This window comes from Hyperoodon ampullatus, assembly GCF_949752795.1.
Source record: "Hyperoodon ampullatus genome assembly, chromosome: 1".
Classification (NCBI taxonomy): Eukaryota; Metazoa; Chordata; class Mammalia; order Artiodactyla; family Ziphiidae; genus Hyperoodon; species Hyperoodon ampullatus.
In genome coordinates, this window is record NC_136914.1 from 95228237 (window position 1) to 95254712 (window position 26476).

At 39.4% G+C, this 26476-nt stretch overlaps 2 protein-coding genes across 4 annotated transcripts in view; one reads left to right on the forward strand and one right to left on the reverse strand.

The window, feature by feature from the left end:
* PPAT (phosphoribosyl pyrophosphate amidotransferase) overlaps positions 1 to 11127 on the reverse strand; it is a gene marked incomplete at both ends in the record, with an annotated part of 35785 nt that extends 24658 nt beyond the window's left edge. The window contains one exon of the mRNA XM_079703310.1: positions 11000 to 11127. Coding sequence (XP_079559436.1) covers positions 11000 to 11127 — 128 coding nt within the window. The remainder of the gene's footprint in view (positions 1 to 10999) is intronic.
* Positions 1 to 26476, forward strand: part of PAICS (phosphoribosylaminoimidazole carboxylase and phosphoribosylaminoimidazolesuccinocarboxamide synthase) — a gene marked incomplete at its 5' end in the record, with an annotated part of 50594 nt that overhangs the window by 9919 nt on the left and 14199 nt on the right. For all 3 annotated transcript variants that reach the window (XM_079703286.1, XM_079703287.1, XM_079703288.1), the window contains 5 exons: positions 5555 to 5620; positions 7687 to 7823; positions 11955 to 12021; positions 16522 to 16719; positions 23242 to 23420. In XM_079703286.1, the coding sequence (XP_079559412.1) occupies positions 5555 to 5620; positions 7687 to 7823; positions 11955 to 12021; positions 16522 to 16719; positions 23242 to 23420 (647 nt within the window). The remainder of the gene's footprint in view (positions 1 to 5554; positions 5621 to 7686; positions 7824 to 11954; positions 12022 to 16521; positions 16720 to 23241; positions 23421 to 26476) is intronic.

Sequence of the window (26476 nt, forward strand, 5' to 3'; positions counted from 1 at the left end):
TACTGTTTAATAAGGCAGAAGGATTTCCATGAAAAAAGTTAAAAACTTTAGCATTCAGAAGATGTAAGCTTGTTAGTCCTCTGGAAAACTCACTTAAGTACAACACCTCAAGATAATTTTTTATATGTAAAAGGAAAATATTAAGTCAGATGTAAACTGATAGGTTTTAAAAAGTTGTTTGGTATGTTTACATGTTAGTATGGAATATATTTAGAAAATATGAAACAGGATGTTTACAGTCATTCTAGAAATACTATTTTAAACTTTCAGATGAAAATAAAAGCAAAGGTATAAACCCACATGGATCTCAGCAACTAAATACATATGAAAACAATTTAAATAGTCAAGAATTTTAGGCACACCTGCAATATATACCTCTTGATGCACAAGTTGCCAGTCCACTATTTGGAAGATTGTTCTGTTGAGGTTAAAGACATGGATATTTATCTTTAGAAAAAAAGTTCACATCAATAGGTAGAGGTCACCTCATTTTGTTTTTATACATTTTACTAATAAATATTATTATCGGAGTTGCCATTGCTCCATATTGATAATGTTGACACTTGGTCATAAAACCGATCTCCCAAAAGTAACACTTTCCTACCTTAAAAGTATACTATAAGCTTCTTTCGTATTTCAAATAAAAATCCAGCTAGAGCTGTGGACCCCTGAATTCTGGATAACTAATTAATTCCCAACTTAGAACTCCTGGAGATTTTGGTTTAGTGTGTGTTGTAGAGTGGCTTCAGGCACCTGTATTTTTAGAGAAGATCATCAAGCACAGCCAGGTTGTCATGGTTTTAGAGAATAATACCAGCAGATGGTTGAAGACAGTAATACATAAAATCCAATTTGATTCCACTTGGGGTAGAAAAATCAGCTACTTCCAGCAAATTATCACTTAAAAAATGTATGACCAACGAAATATGAAGAAGTTAATCACTGGGAAGAATCATAGAACTCTTAGGCTATGCCTAAGTAAATAAGTAAAAAGAAATGGCCCATGAAAACTGAATAACTACTTCTTTGGATCTAAAATAAATTTATTTTTCTCCCTGCCTGAGCATAGGCAACAGAGGATAAAAGGAATCAGAAAGCTACCGTGGGAGAAAGGACTGGTTGTCTGAAGGGAAATTTGTGTTTGACAGTCTTATCAGCTAGCTACCTGTTTCTTCTGAATATGGAGAAATTAAATTGCCTTAATGAATCTCCGTATCAGTTGCTATTTAAATGAGGTAGAATACCTCAATACCTTGGCATTCTGGCCAAAGTCACTGCTTTCTAGTATAGGACAGTCACAGGTAGATCAACTCAGAGGGGTAGAGACCGGCACATATATCCTATTAGAAGCCACTCTTATCGTCAGCCTAAAAACCACATGTGAAAGACTACATGGTTCTTTTAAGAATAATCTTAAAACTATTTTCCTTTTGGCTGTAGTAAAATGTATTTCCAAAATTAAAATATTCACTATCCTGGCAATTTCACAAAAATTAGCAATGTGATGGCCAGCAGAGGGCATTAAAGTATCTATTGTTAGTATCTCAGAAGGCATTCCAAGCATTTTGTTTTCTCCAATTCATTTATTTCTTTTAACAGACTGAAGATTAGTCTATAGTTTTCTTTAAAATGGAATATTTAAACACTTCTGTATATTTTGTATACAATTTGGATAAACTTAGCAGTAAAATTATTATATATTCTAATGTGCTTTAGTCATATGAAACAGTGTTGAAAACTTTTAAAAAATTATAAGTATATAAAAAAAGCTAAGACGTAGGTAAGCTGATAAATTTAAACATGGGCAACTTGTTAATTAAAAAGGTGTCGTTTTTCTAATTCTTACTGTTTATACTTTAATAAACTTTTAAAAAGCTGTGACAAAATAAAGCTTATGTCTGGTCTTTGCCCCTAGTTCCTAGCACAGAGTTTCAAAAACCTTTGGAATTTCTAGTGGTAGAAGTGTTTTGGGGTTTTTTGTTGTTTTTGTTTTAAATTCTAATGAGGTGATCCAGGGTGGGTTTCTAGATAGCTTCAGGATGGTCACCAGAAAAACCACCCTTGTGATCAGAGTTGGAATTTTGGCCCAGCCTGACCTCTAGGAGGTAGGTCATGCCATAAATCAATCATGTTGATGAAAACTCTGGCTCAGGTGAGCTTCTTGGATGAACACATTGATACGCTGGGAGGGTGACACATCCTGGACCCTCTCAGGTCTTGCCCTACGTGCCCTCTTGATTTGGCTGTTCCTGAGTTCTTTTACGATTAAACTGTAATCCTAAGTATAGCACTTTCCTAAGTTCAAGAGTCATTCTAGCAAATTTATCGAACGTGAGGAGGTCATGGCACCCCCTGAATTTATAGCCAGGCAGCCAGAAGTGTGGCCGACATGTGAAGTAAAGGCAGTCTTGTGGAAGATTTGAGTCCTTAAAACTGCAGAGTCTGATGCTAATTCTGGGCAGTTAGTGTCAGAATTGAATTGCTGTACACACAGTTGGGGTGGACATAACAGAAACTAAATGCTCCTCTTTCCTTAAAAGATACTAAATTTAGGGATTCCTTTCTCCCCCCCAGATATGACATTTTACTGTCTAGAACTAATTACTCAAAATTTCTCCATAATACCTACACTGGGGCAAGGGTAGAGGAAGGGTCTGGGCAAGGAAGGAGGTGGTAGGTGTAGTTATAAAAGGGCAACCTTTTGATGAAACTGTTGAGTATCTTGACCTTGATAGTAAAGACACAAAGCTACATAGGTGATAAAATTATTATAGAAGTTAATACACACTGCAAGTGCACATGCACACATTCACAAATGAGTAGAAATAAGATCTGGGAAATCAGAATCATAGTGGCAGATTGTACCAATGTCAGTATCCTTGAAGTAACAGAATATTATGGTTTATAAAATCTCCACATACCCATTGCTGCATATGCTTGCCCTCTTAGCTACATTTTTGCCTCGCAGATCTACTAATACAAACCTTTGTCTAATTTTACAATAATCATTGCAAGCAACTAGACACCTAATCATAGATATATAGATTTTCTTTTTAAATGTCCCAGTGTAGGGCTTCCCTGGTGGCACAGTGGTTGAGAGTCCGCCTGCCGATGCAGGGGATGCGGGTTCGTGCCCCGGTCTGGGAAGATCCCACATGCCGCGGAGCGGCTAGGCCCGTGAGGCATGGCCGCTGAGCCTGCGCGTCCGGAGCCTGTGCTCCGCAATGGGAGAGGCCACAACAGTGAGAGGCCCGCATACCGCAAAAAAAAAAAAAAAAAAAAAATGTCCCAGTGTATAGGAAAGTACAGCTGGGATACAAGAAGACTGTCACAGCATTGATGTACTTCAACATAGCAATCCAACATACCCATATGAGGAGCTGTCCCTAAATTACAAATATCTGACTTGTAAACATCCTAAACATATGCTGACTGGTCCACTAGAATAAATCCCTGTTATATTTACCGGGTTAAGCATTTTAAGTTCCTTAAAATATTTATCACTTGTCTGCTGTTAACATCTGAATGTGAAAACTGCTAAAACCACTTAAAATCTTAGAGTCTTTCATTCCTTTATATGTATTGCAATAAGGATCATTCTCAGTTAAAATGATGATCAAATGAAAAAGAGATGTAAGAGCACTTTGGCAGGCATTAAAATGTAACAATGAAAAATGTTACCAAATTGGATCACAAAGCACTTTCATACTCCCAAACAGAGCATACCGCCTTGAGACTTTTAAGGCAGAATACTTGCAACATTTTGGTGTTGGTGGTGAATCCTATAAGGGCATCTCAAAGTTTGGTTACAGATGGCAAATGTTCCTGGCTTTGAGGTTACAGTTTTGATGCTGGGATCCAGTCTTACTACTTTTTCAGCACAATCTTCAATTGCAAAAGGAGATTAGGGTTCTGTGAACAACAAATTTAAATTGTTACTGTTTGTTTTCTGACAGAGGAAGACACTGTAAGTACTGCCTCAGAAGAGGTGGGCAGCCCCACAGCACTGCACAGTATCACTGGGTCAGGTACAGCATATACATTGTTGAATTTTAAATGTTCTTTTGATACTGAAAATCTAATATATACCAGTTTAAATAGTTACAGGGAAGATCTCTATTATGTATTATCCCAAATGCCTCATTATACCTGAGTTGGTAGAGAATATGGTAGGGAGTAAAGAAAATGTCTATTCCCACTTCTTTTTTTAAGTTAATTAATTAATTAATTAATCTAATTTTTGTTTGTGTTGGGTCTTCGTTGCTGTGCACAGGCTTTCTCTAGTTGCGGCGAGCCGGGGCTACTCTCCGTTGCGCTGCGCGGGCTTCTCATCGCGGTGGCTTCTCTTGTTGCGGAGCACGGGCTCTAGGTGCGCGGCCTTCAGTAGTTGTGGCACGCGGGCTTCAGTAGTTGTGGCTCGCGGGCTCTAGAACGCATGCTCAGTAGTTGTGGCGCACGGGCTTAGTTGCTCCGAGGCATGTGGGATCTTCCCAGACCAGGGCTCGAACCCGTGTCCCCTGCAGGCATATTCTTAACCACTGCCCTACCAGGGAAGTCCCTATTCCCACTTTTTACTAAAAAAAATCTGTAAATACAGAGACTCTCCATATTCATAAATATCCAATGAAGAATACCTATTGATGAAAAGCAGCTAAATTATTCTCACTAATATTGGGGATTAGTCTGCCTTATAATTTAAAAAATATTTTGTTTGCATATGAATATATGAAAAAAAATGATCCTTATACTGAAATTCTCAGTGCTTTACATCCATCCAGGTTGTTTTAAATGAATGATATTCAAATACAGGATGTATCTAAAAGTTTGAATAATTGTAACTCATGTCGATTCATAGGTAATCATATTCCTTTAGAAGATGCTAAAAGTCATTTACAGATTATAACAGTGAGCAACACAGAGGCTGGAAAACACTGGTGTGACAATGAGGTCAGAGCACTTATAAACATATGGTCTGACGAAAAAATTAAGCAAATGCTTGAAGGGGCCACAAGAAACAAAGAAATATTTGAGGAAATTGCCAGAAGACTAATGCAGTTTGGAATAGACAGAGACTGGAAACAATGTCATACCAAATACAAAAACTTAAAATATGAATACAGAGTTTTACAAAAGAAAAATGGCAACCCTCAAGGGAAAATGAGATTTTATGAAGAAGTTGATGGTCTCCTAAGACAACCATCTCTCAGAACTGCAAAATGGAAACATGGTAACCTTGGAATTGACACTTTCAAAATGAAAATACTATAAACTTTCCTCTTTGCATTTAACTTAGCAAGAAATTCTTCAATAATAAATTCCTAACACTATTTTATGTTCAAATGACCCCCTAAATTATTATAAATCACATACCTAATATAAATTAAGAATTTCAACGTCTTCTCAAATCTTGTACTAAAACATTCCTAATTCTTAAATTCATTCTTCATCTGTACAACTGCTTAAATGTTCTAACTTTAGTGTACTTGAATGCTTGAAGACTAATGTATTTTAGGCGATGTCATATAATGATTCTTCTCCTATGTTCTCGTTTAAGAATTATTTGAAAGTCATACCAAAAACCCAAGAACTTTGAGAATCAAGAGAAAAGCACATGAAGACGGTAAGAGTCTGAGAAATGCCAACTTTTTTCACACTGAGAAAAACTTCTGTAGCTTTTTTTTCTGTAGATGTTTATTCCTGTCCTTGACAAATTAGACTATATTGTTTATGAGCTGTGTGAGAGCAAAAAATGCTGAAAAATGATTTCTTTCATAGCTTATTAAGAGTGAAAGTAAGAAAGTAAACAGAAACTTTCCCAGATCAGAAATTTCTGCACAACTATGCATTTATCATGAGCCTTTAAATTACACTTTCCAGTGATTGCTATTAGAAGACTAGGATGTAAAAGGAAAACCCCCCACAAACTAGTAAGTTTTGAATTTTGGTTTCCTCCAAAGGTAGCCAGCAATGGCTGTAACATTTTAGTATTGATAATTCTACAAATAAGCCAAACGCAGAAGCCAGCTAATTATGGAGCTGTAATTGCAAACTGACCCATTATAAGTATCAGAAAAGGTAACATAATATAGTATAGCATAGAGAAGAAAAACGGAGAATATAAGAAAAAGCACTGGTCTGAGACTCAGAAAACCTGAGTTCTAGTCTCCCTTTACTCGAAAAATTCAACACGGAGCAAATGACCGCATCTCTCTGGATCTCTAAGATGATCCAACTTTAGCATATAGATTTATAATTTATCGAATTGTTTTGAGTTCACAAAAATAGTTAAAGAGCTCAGTTTTTACAAAGTGAAGACATCTATGGAACTACTACTCAAGTCAAGATATAAAACATTACCAGTACCCTAGAGGCCCCCCTTCATCATTAATCATCCTCTTAGCCCCCATAACGGTTATCAATATTCTGACTTCCATCACCACAGATTAGTTTTAGAATCATACAGTATGTTTTTTCTTTAGTATGTATTTTTTAATGTCAAGCTTCTTTTACACAACATTGTTTGTGAGACTCATCCATGATTTTACTTGTAGCAGGAGTTTGTTCTTTTTTATTGCTGTAGAATTTTCCATTATAGGAACATACATCCCACTACATTCTTTATCCAATGTTTCCAAGTTGGGGCTACTATGAATAATGCTGCTATAAAAATTCTTGTGCATGTCTCCCAATAAACATGTGTATGCATCTCTGTGGAGTATACACCCAAGAGTGGGATGCAGGGTCACTGGATATGCATATATCCAGGCACTGTTCTAAGCACTTTATATATTAACGCATTTAATCCCTACTACAAACCTATGAGGTATTGGTGTTAGCATCATCCCCAATTTACAGAGGAGGAAATGGAGGCATAAAGAAGTCTGAGCTGTTGCTCCATTGCCTCTCTGTCAGGGGCAGGGACCACATCAGCCCTGTGTAGTACAGTATTCCTAGTGTCTATCACAGTGCCTTGCATACACACAGGAAGAGCTCAACAAATATTTTTTGAATGAAGTATTAAAGAATAGCAGGAATCCACTGCCCCCCAGCCCTGCCAACAATGCTTATACCTCAAGTGAGCTGAAGATTTTATTCTCCATTTTTTGACATAAATTACAAATCAGACGAGTTGCCCCATGTTTGCCTTCTCTTAATGCCCTTTAATGGATATGCTATTGAAAAGGGAAACTGCTAAGGATTAACCACACAAAAGTATCATTCCCAATACACTGAATTTGTGCACTGGACCTTTAAAATACGTAAGTCTAGCCCAACAGGTAAGAAACCAGACTCAGAAATTAAGGAGACGTGACCAAGATCAAACTGTTACTAGCAAACTTGGGACTAGATTTCAAGTCTTATGTTAAAGAGGCTGTTCCTAATACTCACTAGAATAACAAAGCAGTAGTACTTTAAGACCCTTTTGGGGATAAGTCACTTTTCCAACTAAGGGAGTGTAAAACACTATAGGAATGTAACATGTTTGGTCATTATTTCTAAGAGATAAAAATCAAAAAAGTTAACTCCAGCCTTAATATGCAACTCAAAGCAAGTTCTCTGATAATCTACTCCTGTGTTCTCCAACAAACTAAATGAAGATAACTGGGAACTAATTCCCCAGGTTGGTCTGAGTGCATCTATCTCGCAAGTGCCTTTCTAGTGATATGCTATATACTCTGTTTGCAGAACCAGTGGCAGTATCTCTCAAGAAAACTGCTCCTGAGATCACTGCAAATCAGTTTCCTCAAAGAACAACAGAAGCAAAAGGTTGTACAGAATGTTTTTGCAGTCAGGAGACCCCCTACGTGACCCAACTTCATCAGGTAAATGTCATAAATTTTTAGAAAAAGTATGAAAATGTTTATCAGTTGTAGGGTTCATTTCCTAACCCAGGGAAATGATAATTCACTGAAAGGCATTTTCATCTCCTAACTAACCAAGGAAAGGCTAACTAGTTGATTCATGGGGTAAATCTATGAAATTTTAGTAATTCCTTTTATGGAATCTTCAAATATGTCCATGTCATTCTAGTCTCCATAAAATGTGACTGTGGTTTAAAGATGAAGATTTCTGATCTGTGAGGGGGTGTGTGATTTGTCCAGAACTGTGCAAACCACTGAACTAATATTTTTAGGGCTGAAAAAGCACTTGGTGATTATATGAATCTGGCATGAACAAGCATGCACACACAGTTTTACAGCTGAAGAGGACAACTAGTTAGTTTAACATTGAAAAGTCCCCCTGACAGAAAGTAGAGCTATGGTATAAACCTGCAAATAGCAGACTACTAAAAAGAAGTACTTCTGGACGAACCCATCTGAATTAAGCATCCAGTACATGACTGTCTAGTAATTGATACTCCATTTGTTTTTATATATAAAATACATAACATTACAACTTTCAGGTGTTCTGTTATCCCTGACACTAAATGTCTATGCCTAAGACAAAAACAGAACCAAATACAATGCAAAAGTGATAGAAATTTCACCTTCTAGATTCCATGTCTTAGGAAGAAAACATGTAAGGGATAAATCCCTTCATCAAAAATGGGGAAAAAAAATCAATTGAATCTTGTTGCTGTTGTTTTAAAACTAGCCATTGAGTGGAGGAGGGTGAGGAGGTAGACAGAGCCTTCTGCAACAAACCACCACTTGCCAGTGTACACTGTATATAACTAACTCTATATTAAACTATAACAATCTATCTAGGCTTCTAATTTTGACATTCCTTGATTCAATGCCATATAAAAACATTTTTTGTTAGTTTATTTTATTGAAGTATAGTTGATTTACAATGTTGGGTTAACTTCTGCTGTACAGCAAAGTGATTCAGTTATACATATACATACATTCTTTTTCATATTCTTTTCCATTATTGGTACCACAGGATATGGAATATAGTTCCCTGTGCTATACAGTAAGACCCTGTTGTTTAACCATTCCATTAAAAACATTATTTCTTAACCTTCGACCCCTACTTATGAGCTTAGAGAAGCAGAAGATTTTATCTTCTAGGCATAAAGAAGTTTCATATTCTTAGAATCAGAATCAGTTTCCCTAAAGGGTGAGGACTTTTGCTAATTTAAAATTTTGAATTGGATAGGATTATGGGCAAGAACCAGCCCTCTCAGTGAACCTTAATGATTCTATGCCTACACAGGGAAAATTTAAATAGGTTTCCATTAACATCTTTCTTCCCCAGAAGCTACTGGTTTTTTTGGCCACTGTTATTGAAAATATCACAAGGTCAATTTTCAATACTACAGTTTAACAAATACTTGCTCCATCAAATAAGCAGCCTGATAGAATCCATTTAATTTTCTCTATCATCATGTAGTAATCACATTTTTATTGCCCTTACCTTGTATTATCTAATCTCATAATTCTTTCACTTAAAAGTCACTACAGAAAAGTGCATGTAGTTAGGAATGAAGTTATTCATTAAAAAAAAAAAATCACCCCCCTCTTCTTTACACACACATTTAAAGAGGAGATCTTGGGATGAACTTTCTGAGTTATTTTAGCTAAAAAATAAATAGTTAAAAAAAAATTCAAGGTCAGTTCATTTCTTTCTCACAGACCACCAGGCAACTCTAAAGATCCCTTGTTTTTTATTCCTCGTCCCATGACAGAATATCCACAATAACTTCTCCGAAGAATGTTATAAACTAATGTTGCTCTGGACTACCATACGAAATAACTTTTAGTTTTTCCTTGGATTATATATAATCCTCTCAATAATGTAAATGTATTTTAAAATAAGATTTCTATTATGGTTAACCCACAATTATCCAAGATTAGAGTAAGTCAAACTAGAAATATTCTTTTTGATTCATCCCAGATTCTAAGTTACTCTCAGCTCTTAGTAAACAGGGAGTACACAAGATGTGAAACTCAAACTCAAGTATTCAGGACCCGGAAAAAACCAAAGAGACTACTTCTAATTTAAGTTTGGTGAGGGAAAGCTAATCATTTGGAATGCATTTATACATATTGCTCCCATACTGCCCATAAGCGTTATTGCCAAGTTCCTTAACTGTTCTAGAAGTTGTTGCTGAGGTAGTGCCTTATGGAAACTTTGTAATACTTTCAGTGATAATGCCAAACTTAGGTTTATATTTCTTAAGGAAATTGTTTATATCAACTTCCAGTTAGTTCAGTTAGTAGGTAATGGAAAGATCACAGAAGCAGTTATTTTTTAACTCAAAGGATCTATCAGTTTTTCAAAGTCAATGTGTATCTTGTCAGACAGGAACTACTTTCCTCTCCCTCTTTTAAAGAGGGGAGTTATTTTGGCATTTCCTTACTACCAACCTTTTCATTCGTTATCTAAAACGTTTACCAATGAATTTTTTGCAGATGCACTCTTCCCTGCGATTGGGTTATTTTCTGTTAATTCAGATGAGATCTAGAACCGGTAGTTCCTTTTGAACACCAAGCTAATTCAGCTTCCCCGGGTTTGAATCCCTAAGTTCCCACAGCTATGCCTACGTTCAAATACACAGTCTGCCCAGTAGCTCTGTCCTTGCAAACAAAAGCTTGTGGTGACTGCAGGCTCCGCGCGAAACCTCAAGGTGTATTGTAGGTCCTGGACCAGCAGTCACCCCACACAAGCCTATCACAAGAACAGCTCCAGGCTCTGGGAGATTAAAACCCGCAAGCAGTCAAGAAAGAACCCCGACTGCGCTAGTCCAAGCGAATCGGAGCCTTATAAACTGGCCAGACCAAGGAGGCGTGCACGACACCGGAAGAGAGGGGAGAGCCCCTAAAGAGCACGAAGAGTTGCGGGGAACAGGCTGAAATCCAGGGAGGCAAGGTAGCCCCCGCGCACTCCTTGGCAATCGGTGGACGCCACAGGCAGGTACCCGTTCAGGTAAGAGAGAGATCCGGCCTCCGGTCCTCAAGCGCCAGCGAGATCGCCAACTCCGGCCGCGGGAAGCGGCTCGGGCAGATGGAGAAGCACACGCGCCGCCATCCCCACCCCTCACCCAGTCGCTCACCGGTGCTGCAGCCCCACGAGTCCCAGAGTGATCACATGCGGCACATCTAGCTGCGTGGGCCACTCTCCTGAGGCGATGCATCCGAACACGCCACATTCCTCTCGGATCCCCAACTCCTCCAGCTCCATGTCGCCGCCGAAAGCACGTGGAGGGACCCGCCGCTGCGGCAGGGGTCTAAGCACCAACCAGTTGTTCGTTCGGCCTGTAAGCCTCAAAAGCTCGGGCCAGCGGCAGCCGCTTCCTAACCAGCGGCTCGACCCTCGCTACTGCGGCGGCGCGTGCTTTCCCTAAGTGAGAGTGATTAGTTCGCCCACCGCCACCCTTCCCCGCCCCTACAGGCCCACCAATGAGCGAGGACGGAGGGAGAGGCTCCGCGGCTGAGGGGCGGAGTCAAAGGCCCTGTGGGGGTGGAGCTAGCCCTCCACCGGAGGCCTGGGGGAAGATCATTTTTCTGCACGTGGAAATCTCCGTTATTTTCCAACACCCAAGACTGAGATGATGAGACTAGCGGGGTTAACGTCATTTCTGTCCTAGAGGATGTAAATTTTGTATGTCCCTCTCCACATGCTTTCCCCCAGGCCGTCACTACTTGGTATGCTCCAACCTCTGAGCCACTCTCGCTGCCGAGGAGGGGGCCAAGTCAGCGAGCTGCTGTAGAGTGGGGAGGGGCCGCCAGTGCGCGCCACTTTTCCTCTTTCCTGGAACTGCGCCCGCGCAGGGCGGGGTACGATCCGCGTCGCTGCGCCTGCGCGGCGGGAAGCCTTGCGGGAGGCGCTAGCTCCCAGAGTCCAAGTTCTCTCGATCCGCAGGGACCCCCGAGGTTCCGTCACCGCGGTGGTGCTCGAAGAGACCGCGAGGGGGCACTCTGGGTTACGCGGCCCTGGCGGGGGCGTGTCTATCGGCCGTGCTTCCCTTCCCCGCCCCGTGAGCCTCTCTGATCACTCCTCTTTTCCAGACTCCTGCCTCTCTTCCTAGAGCTGCTGCTGCTTCCAGACCACTCCGGATAATGGCGACAGCCGAGGGTGAGTAACAGGCGTCCCCAGGACTTGGGACTCCCTGCCATCCACGGTCTTCCTGCCTCTCTGCCTTGAGCTCGAGGGTTCACGCCGTCACGTGCGCGCTCCGCGGCCCCGACGGCAGCCTTCCCCGGGCAGAACCCGGTCTCCCTGCACCCGCCCCGCTAGGCCACTGGGCTAGCGGGCACGTGGCCCAGGCGCTTCCGAGCGGTGCGTCGGAAACAAAGCACTCCCAGGCCTCCGAACTTTCTGAAACATCCAGAACTGCTTCTGGGATGGGGAAAAGGCGCAAAGGGTCATTAGGAAGAGAAATGGCCAGGAGTTGGAGAGGTGCTTGGAAATCGCGTTTGCAATCAGTAGATGTTGCAAAACAATCGCAGGAGCATCTAGTGTTGACTCTTGAAACCAAAGTCTTGCTTTTTCCTGTGAGGCTAATAATAACCTGCTATTCCAGAAAGTTAATAATTGAACCTTCTGAAAAATTTGCTATTTTCTGTGCAGATTTTGTGTGTGTGTTTAGCCTTTTTATGCCAGTGATGGCTTTGGAGAGTTACAAAAACACCAGGAAAAAATTTCCTTCCTTCACTTTGCACTTATTATATTACATATTTATATAATCATTTTGGCCACTCGTGATTAGGATCCTCAGGAAAGATTGTTTGTGCTATTTTTACTGTAAAACGTTGTCCCCCAGCCCCCATACTCTATTTCTAAACTTACGGTGAACCAAATTTCTTATGTTGTCCGGTCACTACATTCTCTTCCACATAGAAAAATTAAATTTAGGTTAAAAACTATAGACTAAACAAAATGGTCCTGATAACAAGTAACAACTCCATAAAATCAATGCATTAGACCAGAATTTTCCCTGCCGTACCTCTAAACTGACAGATCTCTAAAATCTTTGCTCTTCCACTTCCTTCCATCTTGCATTTTTTTTTTTTGGCAGGTTAATTTTTCCAAATTTTCACTTTTATGGTTTCTAAATGGCACTTCATTGCCCAAAAATGTTCTCTGGCAATGCGAAAGCTATTGAAATCCATTCTGAAGAACCTTTCATTCACATCCTGCATACTGCTTCCTTCCTACCTCTTCAACCCTTACTTAGGTTTTTCTCTCTTATGAATCCAAAGCCTACATTCCAGGCAGGTTAATTCACCAAGTTTACTCTTCTCTATGTTTGTTCTTGCTGTTTCTTCTAGAACAGTGCTGTCTAATAGAAATATAATGTGACACTATATATATAATTCAAAAAGAGACATGTACCAAAGTGTTCTTTGCAGCTCTATTCACAGTAGCCCGGAGATGGAAACAACCTAAGTGTCCATCATCGGATGAATGGATAAAGAAGATGTGGCACATATATACAATGGAATATTACTCAGCCATAAAAAGAAACGAAATTGAGCTATTTGTAATGAGGTGGATAGACCTAGAGTCGGTCATACAGAGTGAAGTAAGTCAGAAAGAGAAAGACAAATACCGTATGCTAACACATATATATGGAATTTAAGAAAAAAAATGTCATGAAGAACCTAGGGTTAAAACAGGAATAAAGACACAGACCTACTTGAGAATGGACTTGAGGATATGGGGAGGGGGAAGGGTAAGATGTGACAAAGCGAGAGAGAGGCATGGACATATATACACTACCAAATTTAAGGTAGATAGCTAGTGGGAAGCAGCCGCATAGCACAGGGAGATCAGCTCGGTGCTTTGTGACCGCCTGGAGGGGTGGGATAGGGAGGGTGGGAGGGAGGGAGACGCAAGAGGGAAGGCATATGGGAACAGATGTATATGTATAACTGATTCACTTTGTTATAAAGCAGAAACTAAAAAAAAAAAAAAGAAAAATATAATGTGACACTATATGTAACTTTGTTTTCTAGTAACCACATTTTTAAAAGTAAAAAGAAACAGGTGAAATGATTTTTAATATATATTATTTAACCCAATATATCCAAAGTAGTATCATTTCAACATGTAATCAATATAAAAAATTGTGATTTTTGCAAACCTTTTTTTCATATTGAAATTCACTGTGTATTTTACGCTTAACTTACATCATCTCAATTTGGAGTAGCCACGTTTCAAGTGTTTCATAGCCACATGTGGCTAGTGACTACCTTATTGGACAGCACAGTCCTAGATGTTCTTACCTCTTTGTGGAAATTCTGTACTTTTCAATACTCTTAAATGTCAGCTCTATGAATTATTCTCAGTCCTCATCGATATCTTCTGAATTCATCTATGAATTTGTAGCAGGCATTTTGGCACTTATAGCAAATGTCTCCTATAATGTTATGTTATTTCTATCCATTAGTTGAAATTCCTACCCTGTTTAAAAATTAAGTAATAAATACCAATTCAGGGAATTCCCTGGCGGTCCAGTGGTTAGGACTCCTTGCTTCCATTGCAGGGGGCACAGGTTCGATCCCTGGTTGGGGAACTAAGATCCCACAAGCCGCACGGCGAGGCCATATGTAACTAAATAAATACATACATACGTACATACCACTTCAAATAAATCGAGAGAGAGGAGCAGTAGGTATAAATTATCTAACCCAGGCAACATCTTAACTTTCCCTTCTTTTATCCCCCATATTGAATCAATTATTATAAAAACTTTTACCTTTTAAATATCTTGAGTCTTACCCAACTGCTTTTTCTTTAGACCAGGACATTTCTTGCCTGGATTGCTGCCACAGCATCGTAAGTGGTCTCTCAGTCTCTAGTTTTCTTCCACCCACCCCTTCCTCATTTCATTCTCCACACAGCAGCCATAATGGTCTTTCTAATATAGAAACTCTGTCATTTTACTGAAGTACTTAAAAGCTTTATAGTTGTTCCTAGGATAAAGTGTAAACTCAATCACCATGGCTTGTGAGACCCCAAGGGTGAGTAGTGAAATGGAAGGGAAGGAAACTGTTTCAGGCCTAGGGAAGAGCGTGTTAGAAGCCTGAGAGGAGGATATAGAGATTCAGTTACAAAGTTGGAGTTCAAGGAAGGGAATAGAGAAATCTGAATTTGGAGCCCTGAGCTGGGACTCCATTCTTGGAAGGAGCTTTTAAACCTTGTCAGTGAATCAAGACATTACAGTTAGAGGATGGGAATTCATCCTCTGAATTAGGTGCCCTGTAGTGGCAACTATTAACCTGAATTAGGTACCCTGCAGTGGCAACTATTAAACTGAATTGTATCTGTTTTGTTTAATCGTTACCTTCATTAATTGGTGATGTGACCCCTGCCCAATTCCTCAGGCTTATCTCCTGCCTTCCCTTTCTACTCCTTAGCTGCTACCCCATCCCACTCCCCACCCCTTCACACCCAACAGCAATGTGCACACACACAGTGCTCCAAACATACTGAAGTTCTGCCAGGTGCTCTTTCATCCCCTGGTCTTGACCCCTTGCCGTCTTCCAGCTAAATTTTGACTATTCCTCAGATCTCAGCCTAATCCTCACTTTGTTCTAGACTTCCTTCTTTGACCTCTAGACATCAGAGGTTAGGTTAAGTGATCCTGCTATGAACCTGTGATCCCATAGTCTGTATTTCTCACATTATACTTATTATGATGTTTAATTTCAGCTTCCCTCAGACTCCAGTCACTTGAGAGCAGGAACTCGGTTTACTGGTACATCCCTAGTACCTGGCACATGGACACTAAAAAATGCAGATACTGAGAATGAGTTGATGTTCTGGGAGAATGAGAGGTGATTTCTCCTCTTGGAAATTTTAAGTCCTTAAATGTCTATTATCTCTGATCTTCATCGAAATCATTCTTTCTAATGACCCAAGTCTACTTTTCTTTAGGTGTGATGACCTGGATCAAAATTGGATTCTCTTGTCCTTACTTTTCACAGTTTTCTGTAGCTGTTAGTGAGGAGAGGGTATCAAGGATGGGGGATGCTTCCAAATGGGCTAACTTCAGTGGGTGGAGGTGCCCCCTCTTGCACATTAACTTGAAATCAAGAAACATATCTGGCTGAACTTTCCCATTTTGCCTGCCATGGAAAGAAGAAGATGGGAAAAATACAGCATTTTTTTCCCTGCAAGCTAGTTTAGTTATTGTATTGTGAGAACATATATGAAACTACTCATGTTGTTGCATTAATTTTAATGTATTTTAACTAATTCTACTTCAGTTCTGCTGTGAGAGAGGCAGGTTGATAGCGAAAAGAGCACGACACAGCATTAGATATTGGAAGACATGGTTTTTTCTGGCTCTGCTATTTCTTAACTGTGTGACCTCTACTTTTTGATACTTAGTTTCCTAATCTATATAATTATTTACGTAATTAAAATTCATCGCAAAATTTTATGAATGAAATGTGATGATGCACTGAAAATTGTAGAGTGTAAGGTTCTATGCAGATGAGTTCATTTTTATTAAAATTATTTAATTATGCTATGTTCACTGATTCATCGTTCTAGACAATTTAGTCTTCTAAATTATCTTCTCTACGAAACTTCCTGAAATCCGATGTTTCTGTTTTATTTCCACAGTACTGAAGATTGGTAAAAAACTCTATGAGGGTAAAACAAAAGAAGTCTATGAATTGTTGGATAGTCCAGGAAAAGTCCTCCTGCAGTCCAAGGACCAGATTACAGCAGGAAATGCAGCCAGAAAGAATCACCTTGAAGGAAAAGCTGCAATCTCAAATAAAATTACCAGTTGTATTTTTCAGCTGTTACAGGAAGCAGGTGAGTGGCTCTCCCAGTAGCCTCCCCCTTCATGTTCTTTCTCACGTATACATACTGGTCCTTTTCATTGGGAAATGACATTATTTGGGTAAATAATTGTTGATAACCAGTTGATTTTTTTTTTTCAGTTGTTATAGGAAGTAGGTAAGTGACTCCCCCTACAGCCTCCTGTACCACTCTGATCTCTTTAATGGGAAGATGGCATTATCTGGTTTAACAACATGTTTGGGGATGTCTCACATGCTAAACTTATTTAAATTAAACCAGAAACTTAAATTTCACTGTAACACTTTACTTGGTTTGGAAGTACTTAAGTGGTATCATTCAGTAAGTTAAAAGGAATCTTAGGGCTTCCCTGATGGCACAGTGGTTGAGAGTCCGCCTGCCGATGCAGGGGACATGGGTTCGTGCCCTGGTTTGGGAAGATCCCACATGCCGCGGAGCGGCTAGGCCCGTGAGCCATGGCAGCTGAGCTTGCGTGTCCGGAGCCTGTGCTCCACAACAGGAGAGGCCACAACAGTTAGAGGCCCGCGTACCGCAAAAAAAAAAAAAAAAAAAAAAGGAATCTTAGCAGTTTGCTACAGTCTTTGTCTGGCATGTATTTCTGCAACTTTCCTCTGCTAGGAAATCTTAGGAGAGGCTTACATGAAGCATGAAGGAACTTAAGGAACTTAACCTGTGAAAGAAGCACATTCTGGTGTTCGGCAGCTCTAACGAATTGAAATTTAGTCCCTAAAATTCTATATAAATTTGCTCCACCCATTGGCGATTATACAGAACTTCAAATCCCTCTTCTACTTGAAAGCCCTAAAAAGTAATTGAAGACTGCAACCATGCCTTCTCATCCTGCCATTCCCCAAGTGAGAGATTTGGACTAGATCAAGATCTGCAGCGTTACCTCCTGCTCTAAAACTGAATGAAGATGATTTCCAATAGAGAAATCTATTCAAAAGATGAAATTCAGATCAAAACATTCTGTGGAGGGCGTTTGGAGTGAAAGAAGGGAAATTAGGATAACGGTTTTTCTGCAGGGATTCAGGCAAAAGCTGATTGGTCTGTAGTGTATAAAATCTCAGCCAGCAAAAGATTTGAGCTCTTTGCCTACAGTGTAAGAGACCCTGTGCCTTGGATCATTCAACGTGTGAAGCCTCCAGTTCCTTATCTGTAAAGTAAAAGCTTTGTTCTTTTTCATTCCAGTTCTAATTTTACAGTTTAATATCATTGTCTCCTTTTACTTCCAATATTCCCAGTTGCCCTCACATTTCTTAGATTTTCCAGTAAGCATTAATCTTAATTATTAGTAATTAAAATTAATTAATTACTCTTTCTTAAATCCAAAGGGGAATTTAATACCTTTGTTTCCAGTGAAGATAGATCTGCCTTCCACAAAATAACAAGGTAATTCAAGTTAAACCCATTCCGTCAATACAGAATAGGTACTTGAGTAATTTTGCCTCTTCCAAAGTACCTTGTTTCACATTTTTAATTAATGTGTAAAAAATACGTTTACTTGACAACCTAAATTGTCATCCATATCATAAATCCCTCTATGCATTGAGGGTGAAAATATTGCTGTAAATTTAAAGCACCTCCCTCAGTTCATAAGTAATACAACCCAGGATTTTTACTTCAAGGCCTCCTTGATTGGTGGTTTCCCAATGACTGAGTAGATTTCTAGAGACAGCATCAAACTAATATTAGGTTTCTTTTGCAGTACAAATAAGTGCTCCTTTTTTTTTTTTTTTTTTTTTTTGTGGTACGCCGGCCTCTCACTGTTGTGGCCTCTCCCGCTGTGGAGCACAGGCTCTGGATGTGCAGGCTCAGCGGCCATGGCTCACGGGCCCAGCCGCTCCATGGCATGTGGCACCCTCCCAGACTGGGGCACGAACCCGTGTCCCCTGCATCGGCAGGCGGACGCTCAACCACTGGCGCCACCAGGGAAGCCCCAAGTGCCCCATTTTTTAACCTCACAAGTTATCTCCTCCCCATACACATTAAAATGGTTTATAGTTGCTAGACACTATAAGTTGTTAACAATACAACCAGCTTCTGTGTCCCCGTAGTAATTGTACCCATCTATGGGATTATATATATGCATTTAAGTGATGGGGGATAAGTACAGGCCCAAGTTTTTATTTGCTTATTTAATAAGGCAGTGTACTTGCCAGGGCTTAAGGACAGGTGAATTAGGGTGATCCAGTTTTGACTCTCAAAGTCCTGCATGCAGCTGGGAAGGTTGGTCATCCACGTGAAGTACTCCAGCAATCATCTATTTGGCACACTTAACATAGCTAAAACTTACTTGGTTCACAAGAAATGCTGAAAGGTGTTTTCCAGGTTTTATATACTGTGGAAAATCTAAGGTTTTAAAAATTCTTAAACAGATGATTAGTTTTAGGGTATGGATTAAGAGTTCTGTTAAGCCTTATATAATTTTTACTTGCTAGTAGTTAAATGCTATGTCTAGTTGACCATCAGTGGTCTATTTAAAACTGCTTTCTTGGGGCTTCCCTGGTGATGCGGTGGTTAAGAATCCACCTGCCAATGCAGGGGACATGGGTTCGAGTCCTGGTCCGGGAAGATCCCACATGCCATGGAGCAACTAAGCCCGTACACCACAACTATTGAGCCTGTGCTCTAGAGCCCGTGAGCCACAACTACTAAAACCCACACACCTAGAGCCATGCTCCACAACAAGAGAAGCCACCGCAATGAGAAGCCCATGCACCACAATGAAGAGTAGCCCCTGCTCGTTGCGACTAGAGAAAGCCTGCGTACAGCAACGAAGACCCAATGCAGCCAAAACTAAAATTAAAATTAAAAAAATAATAAATAAGTTTATTAAAAATGTAAAATAAAACTGCTTTCTTTATAAACAGGCATATATTCCAAATTAAGATATTTCTAGAAATTCAAATGGAAAAAGCACCAGAATGAGAATCAGTAAATCACAATTCTAGTTTTCTCTTTGTCACTCATGAGCAAACTGTAAAAGACTGTATTATACATGCTGTACCTAAAGTTCCTGAATTTAGTCTCATTACTAAAATATCAAAATTTAACCTTTTAAGTTTCAGTTCCCTCCTGCACAGAAATGCACTATGATTACGTTTTGGTGTGATAGTAGTGATATGACTAACAGTCTTGGCAGTTGTTAAACCACAGGTGGGGAGCTGGGCAACCTTAATAGAGGGATGGCTCCAGCGCTGTCATACTTGGCCACTGTAATTCAGAATGTGAAATGACATTTACATTTTCTTAGTAGTCTTGATAGGAGTTTTGAATTTTGTAAACAACTGAGACTAATGGGAGGATTTCTTTTTCTCACCGTATGAAGCCATGCAATTTGCTTTAATGATTAACACCTATATTAGAAGCAATCATTATATCATCTAAACTGAATCTCTCTTTTTTCTTAGTAGCAATTTTTTTTTTTAATATACAAGATCATTACCATAAGTTGATTCTGTGGTTTTGATTCCCTTAGGTATAGGGGAGGACTTTCCTCTGAGTAACAATAACTGTTGTGTATATTTGAACAATAGATTTGGATACTAGTCTATCAAGCTTGATAGACAGCTGAGCAAATATGACTACTAGGTAACAAACCTAGAAAAGAAGAGCTCTTAAACCCAGACATGTACTTACCACCTCAAGTTAAGGATTGACTTAAATCATCTGCCTGCGCATGAGCCCAATTATTCATTAAAGGTTAAAATGGCCTAAATATTGACACTTTTAACATTCTTTCCCAGAGTTGCTGTTCGTGCAGCATACTATTTATTTATTTATTTATTTATAAATTTATTTATTTTTGGCTGCATTGGGTCTTCGTTGCTGCCCAAGGGCTTTCTCTAGTTGAGGCAAGTGGGGGCTACTCTTCGTTGCGGTGAGCAAGCTGCTCATTGCGGTGGCTTCTCTTGTGGAGCACGAGCTCTAGGTGCGTGGGCTTCAGTAGTTGTGATGCACGGGCTTAGTTGCTCAGCGGCATGTGGAATCTTCCCAGACCAGGGCTTGAACCCATGTACCCTGCATTGGCAGCTGGATTCTTAACCACTGCGCCCCCAGGGAAGTCCACAATTTATTCTTTTCCCTGTTTTAATTGCATCTTCCTGGTCAAACCCAGAGGGAATGTGGAGAAAACAGTACAGGTTTAAAAACTGGATAGTGCATTTCAGGTCCAGGCTCCATTACGGATTGGCAGCATGACCTAACTTATTAAGTTACTTAACTGCTGTGAGCCTCTACTTCTTTCACTGTAAAATGTGAATAATAACAGCTACCTCAAAAATTTTATGTATGGTTAAATGAGATAATATGTAAAACACTTCGGGGACTTCCCTGGTAGTCCAGTGGCTAAGACTCCATGCTCCCAATGCAGGTGACCTGGGTTCTATCCCTGGTCAGGGAACTAGATCCCACACGCATACTGCAACTAAGAGTTTGCATGCCGCAGCTAAAGATCCCGTGTGCTGCAACTAAGACCCGGTGCAGCCAAAATAAATAAATAAATATTTTAAAATAAATATTTTAAAATAAATAAATAAAACACTCAGCATGATGCAGGGTTTCCATAAATGTAGGTTTCCTTTACATATGGATACATACATATGTACATAGATAGATAGATACATACATAAGATCAAAGATCTTCAGTCCTTTCCTGATAAGAAAAATTTGATCTTATTAGAGGTTTAGATGGGGATTGGAGGTACTAATATTGTAGCCTGAAGATGAGCATTATTATGTTAAACCCATGCAGGTTTCCAGGAGATACTTTAATTCACGTTAGTGCTATGATGTAATAACACGTCTAGGAGAGGCAGTATTAAGTGAGCAGCTTAAAGAGTTCAGACAGTGTGGGTTAGAAACCCTGCTTTACCTCGTACTGGCTGACATAAATCCTGTGTCTCTGTGTCTCAGTGTTGTTATCTGTTTCTTTGGATGAACATCATACCTTATCAGGTGCTATGAGGATTAAGCAAAAAGAAAATAAATTTATAATGCCTAACCTAAAGTAGGTCTTGCAAAATTGTGGTAAAATATACACACATAAAATTTACCATGTTAACCATTTTTAAGTGTACAATTCAGTGGCGTTCAGGTACACTGACAATGTTGTGCAACCATCACCACTATCAACTTCCGGAACTTTTTCATCATTTCAGACAGAACCTCTGACCCATTAAACAATAACTCTCCCCTGATAACCTCTATTCTACTCTCTGTCGCTATGAATTTGCCTATTTTAGGTACCTCATATAAGTGGAATTATACAATTTTCACCTTTATTTCACTCAGCATAATGTTTTCATGAATCATTCATCATGCTGTAGCACATATCAGAATTCCCTCCTTTTTGTGACTGAATAGTAATTCATTGTGTGTAAACTACATTTTGTCCACTGCATTCATCTGTTGTTAGACACTTGGGTTATTTCCCCCTTTTTGGCTATTTTTAATAATGATACTGTGAACGTTGGTGTACAAATATCTGTTTGAGACCTTGCTTTCAGTTCTTTTGTGTATATACTTAGAGTGGAATTGCAGGATCATAGAGCTTATAATACATTGTAACTACTATAAGAGAGGTGGTTATTTTCTAAGGCCGCCACATAAACTAGCTCTTTATCTTAGTTTTCCAGTGACAGCTTGCGTAAGAGTGAACAGAGGACGGGCAAATATTTTCTTTGCTTTTGGCCAAATTGGCCTCCATGTTCCTGCTGCTACCTGTTGAATGCTTTTTTCAAGGACTCTTTGCTTTAAATATTGAGAGAAAAAGGCTGTCCAGAATTTAGGGCTGTATCTGATTATGATAAATAGATTAATATTTTACAAGGTCCATATAATCCCGGACCATAGAATGAGAATTCTGCCACCAGATCTGATATAGAGATAATTTCGTGCCACTTAGTCATGTGGCTTGTACAAAGTTAGGTGCACAGTGGCAGAGGATATAGTATTTTTTGTTTTTTTTTTTTTTTTTTTTTTTTTTTTTTTTTTTTGCTATACGCGGGCCTCTCACTGTTGTGGCCTCTCCCGCTGCGGAGCACAGGCTCCGGACACGCAGGCCCAGCGGCCATGGCTCACGGGCCCAGCTGCTCCGCAGCATGTGGGATCTTCCCAGACCGGGGCACGAACCCGTGTTCCCTGCATTGGCAGGCGGACTCTCAACCACTGCGCCACCAGGGAAGCCCGATATAGTATTTTTTGAACAGATGAATGATGGTAAAAACATTGGGACTCAAATTTTTTGATCCAGCTTGCCTTGCAACATTAACATGAAATATGCCTGAATATTTTGATAAGCAGTAGAAAGCCATATTAATACTTTTTTTTCCTACATCTGCCTTTTTTTAAAAAATTACATTTGTTTTTGATAGTGCTATTTAAGGGTAATGCATTTGGCTACATAGGCTTTTTGTTTTGTTTTTTGTAAAGGGTAGAATTTTATTATGCCTCAGATCTCCCTTTTGAAAAACAATTTTAATGCTTTTTTTTCTTTTTGTCATCAATCTGTAGGTATCAAAACTGCTTTCGCCAGAAAATGTGGAGAGACAGCTTTCATTGCACCTAAGTGTGAAATGATTCCAATTGAATGGGTTTGTAGAAGAATAGCAACTGGTTCTTTTCTCAAAAGAAATCCTGGTGTCAAGGAAGGATATAAGTTCTACCCACCTAAAGTAGAGATGTTTTTCAAGGTAATTATTTTATACCTCCCTGTCTTACTATAACATAGCAACAAGTTTATTACAAAGTCAAAAGATTTAAATATTGTCAAAGCTTTTGATACTACAGTTGTCATTCCAGAAATATTTGTCCAAAATGTACACTTTAATTAGCAATGATAATTCAGATTTTTAAAAGAAAACCTTTGAAAATCTGCTTATCTTATTTTGGACCAACATGACTAACAAAATGAACAGATTAAAATTAGCAGTTACGAGTCACTGGGAGAGCCTTTCCCAGAAGCATGGAGTGACACTTTGTCCTCAGGAAAAGGTGTTTATTGTTTTTCAAGGCGGGTTGTGAGATCTTAGTTCCCCAACCAGGGATTGAAGGTGTGCCCTCGGCAGTGAAAGCTTGGAGTCCTAACCACTGGACAGCCAGGGAATTCCCAGGAACAGGTTGGTGGGAAGCCTGGGTGAAAAAAAGAAGATGAACACAAGAACCAGATTCAAATCACCTGTACTCTTTGAAGCCTATTAGGTGAAGCCAGAGTGAGGCCTTCACATAACGAGATTGAACTGCCTGTTTTCTAAAAGGAAAACCAATAGAAAGATTAAAGAAAAAATTACTGTTTTCTACAGTTGTGTAGCTGACAGGGTCGTGGTGCTCCGGCCAGGTGTCAGGCCTGAGCCTCTGAGGTAAGAGAGCCGAGTTCAGGACATTGGACCACCAGAGACCTCCTGGCCCCACCAATCGGTGAGAGCTCTCCCAGAGATCCCTGTCTCAGTGCTAAGACCCTGCTCCACTCAACAACCAGCAAGCTCCAGTGCTGGGCAGCCCATGCCAAACAACTAGCAAGACAGGAACACAACCCCACCCATTAGCAGAGAGGCTGCCTAAAATCATAATAAGTTCACAGACGCCCCAAAACACAACACCAGACGCAGTCCTGCCCACTAGAAAAACAAGATCCAGCCTCATCCAACAGCACAGGCACCAGTCCCCTCCACCAGGAAGCCTACACAACCCACTGAACAAACCTTACCCACTGGGGGCAGACACCAAAAACAACAGGAACTACGAGTGTGCAGCCTGCGAAAAGGAGACCCCAAACACAGTAAGTTAAGCAAAATGAGAAGACAGAGAAATATGCAGCACATGAAGGAACAAGGTAAAACCCACCAGACCAAACAAATGAAGAGGAAATAGGCAGTCTACCTGAAAAAGAATACAAAGTAATGATTGTAAAGATGATCTAAAATCTTGGAAATAGAATGGAGAAAATGCAAGAAATGTTTAACAAGGACCTAGAAGAACTAAAGAGCAAACAAACAATGATGAACAACACAGTAAATGAAATTAAAAATTCTCTAGAAGGAATCAATACCAAAATAACTGAGGCAAAAGATGGGATAAGTGACCTGGAAGATAAAATAGTGGAAATAACTACTGCAGAGCAGAATAAAGAAAAAAGAATGAAAAGAATTGAGGACCATCTGAGACACCTCTGGAACAACATTAAACGCACCAAGATTCGAATTACAGGGGTACCAGAAGAAGAATAGGGAAAAAAAGGGACTGCAAAAATATTTGAAGCGATTATAGTTGAAAACTTCCCTAATATGGGAAAGGAAATAGTCAATCAAGTCTAGGAAGTGCAGAGTCCCATATAGGATAAATCCAAGGAGAAACATGCCAAGACACATTATTCAAACTATCAGAAATTAAATACAAAGAAAAAATATTAAAAGCAGCAAGGGAAAAGCAACAAATAACATACAAGGGAATCCCCATAAGGGTAACAGCTGATTTTTCAGCAGAAACTGCAAGCCAGAAGGGAGTAGCAGGACATATTTAAAGTGATGATAGGGAAAAACCTACAACCAAGGTTACTCTACCCGGCAAGGATCTCATTCAGATTTGACGGAGAAATTAAAACCTTTACAGACAAGCAAAAGCTAAGAGAATTCAGCACCACCAAACCAGCTTTACAACAAATGCTAAAGGAACTTCTCTAGACAGGAAACACAAGAGAAGGAAAAGACCTACAATAACAAAACCAAAACATTAAGAAAATAGTAATAGGAACATACATATCAATAATTACCTTAAAAGTAAATGGATTAAATGGTCCAACCAAAAGACATAGACTGGCTGAATTGATACAAAAATAAGACCCGTATTTATGCTGTCTACAAGAGACCCACTTCAGACCTATGGACACATACAGACTGAAAGTGAGGGGATGGAAAAAGATATTCCATGCAAATGGAAATCAAAAGAAAGCTAGGGTAGCAAATCTCATATCAGACAAAAATAGACTTTAAAGACTATTACAAGAGACAAAGAAGGACACTACAGAATGATCAAGGGATCAATCCAAGAAGAAGATATAACAGTTGTAAATATTTATGCACCCAACATAAGAGCATCTCAATACATGAGGCAAATGGTAACAGCCATAAAAGGGAAAATCGACAGTAACACAATAATAGTAGTGGACCTTAACACCCCACTTTCACCAATGGACAGATCAACCAAAATGAGAATAAATAAGGAAACACATGCTTTAAATGACACATTAAACAGGATGGACTTAGTTGATATTTACAGGACATTCCATCCAAAAATAACAGAATACACTTTCTTCTCAAGTGCTTATGGAACATTCTCCAGGATAGATGATATCTTGGGTCACAAATCAAGCCTTGGTAAGATTAAGAAAATTGAAATCATATCAAGTATCTTTTCCAACCACAATGCTGAGACTAGATATCAATTACAGGAAAAAAACTGTGAAAAAATACAAGAACATGGAGGCTAAAAAATACACTACTAAATAACCAAGAGTTCACTGAAGAAATCAAAGAGGAAATCAAAAAATACCTAGAAACAAATGATAATGAAAACACAACAACCCAAAACCTATGGGATGCAGCAAAAGCAGTTCTAAGAGGGAAGTTTATAACAATACAATCCTACCTCAAGAAACAAGAAATATCTCAAACAACCTAACCTTACGTAAAGCAATTAGAGAAAGAAGAATAAAAAAACCCCCAAAGTTAGCAGAAGGAAAGAAATCATAAAG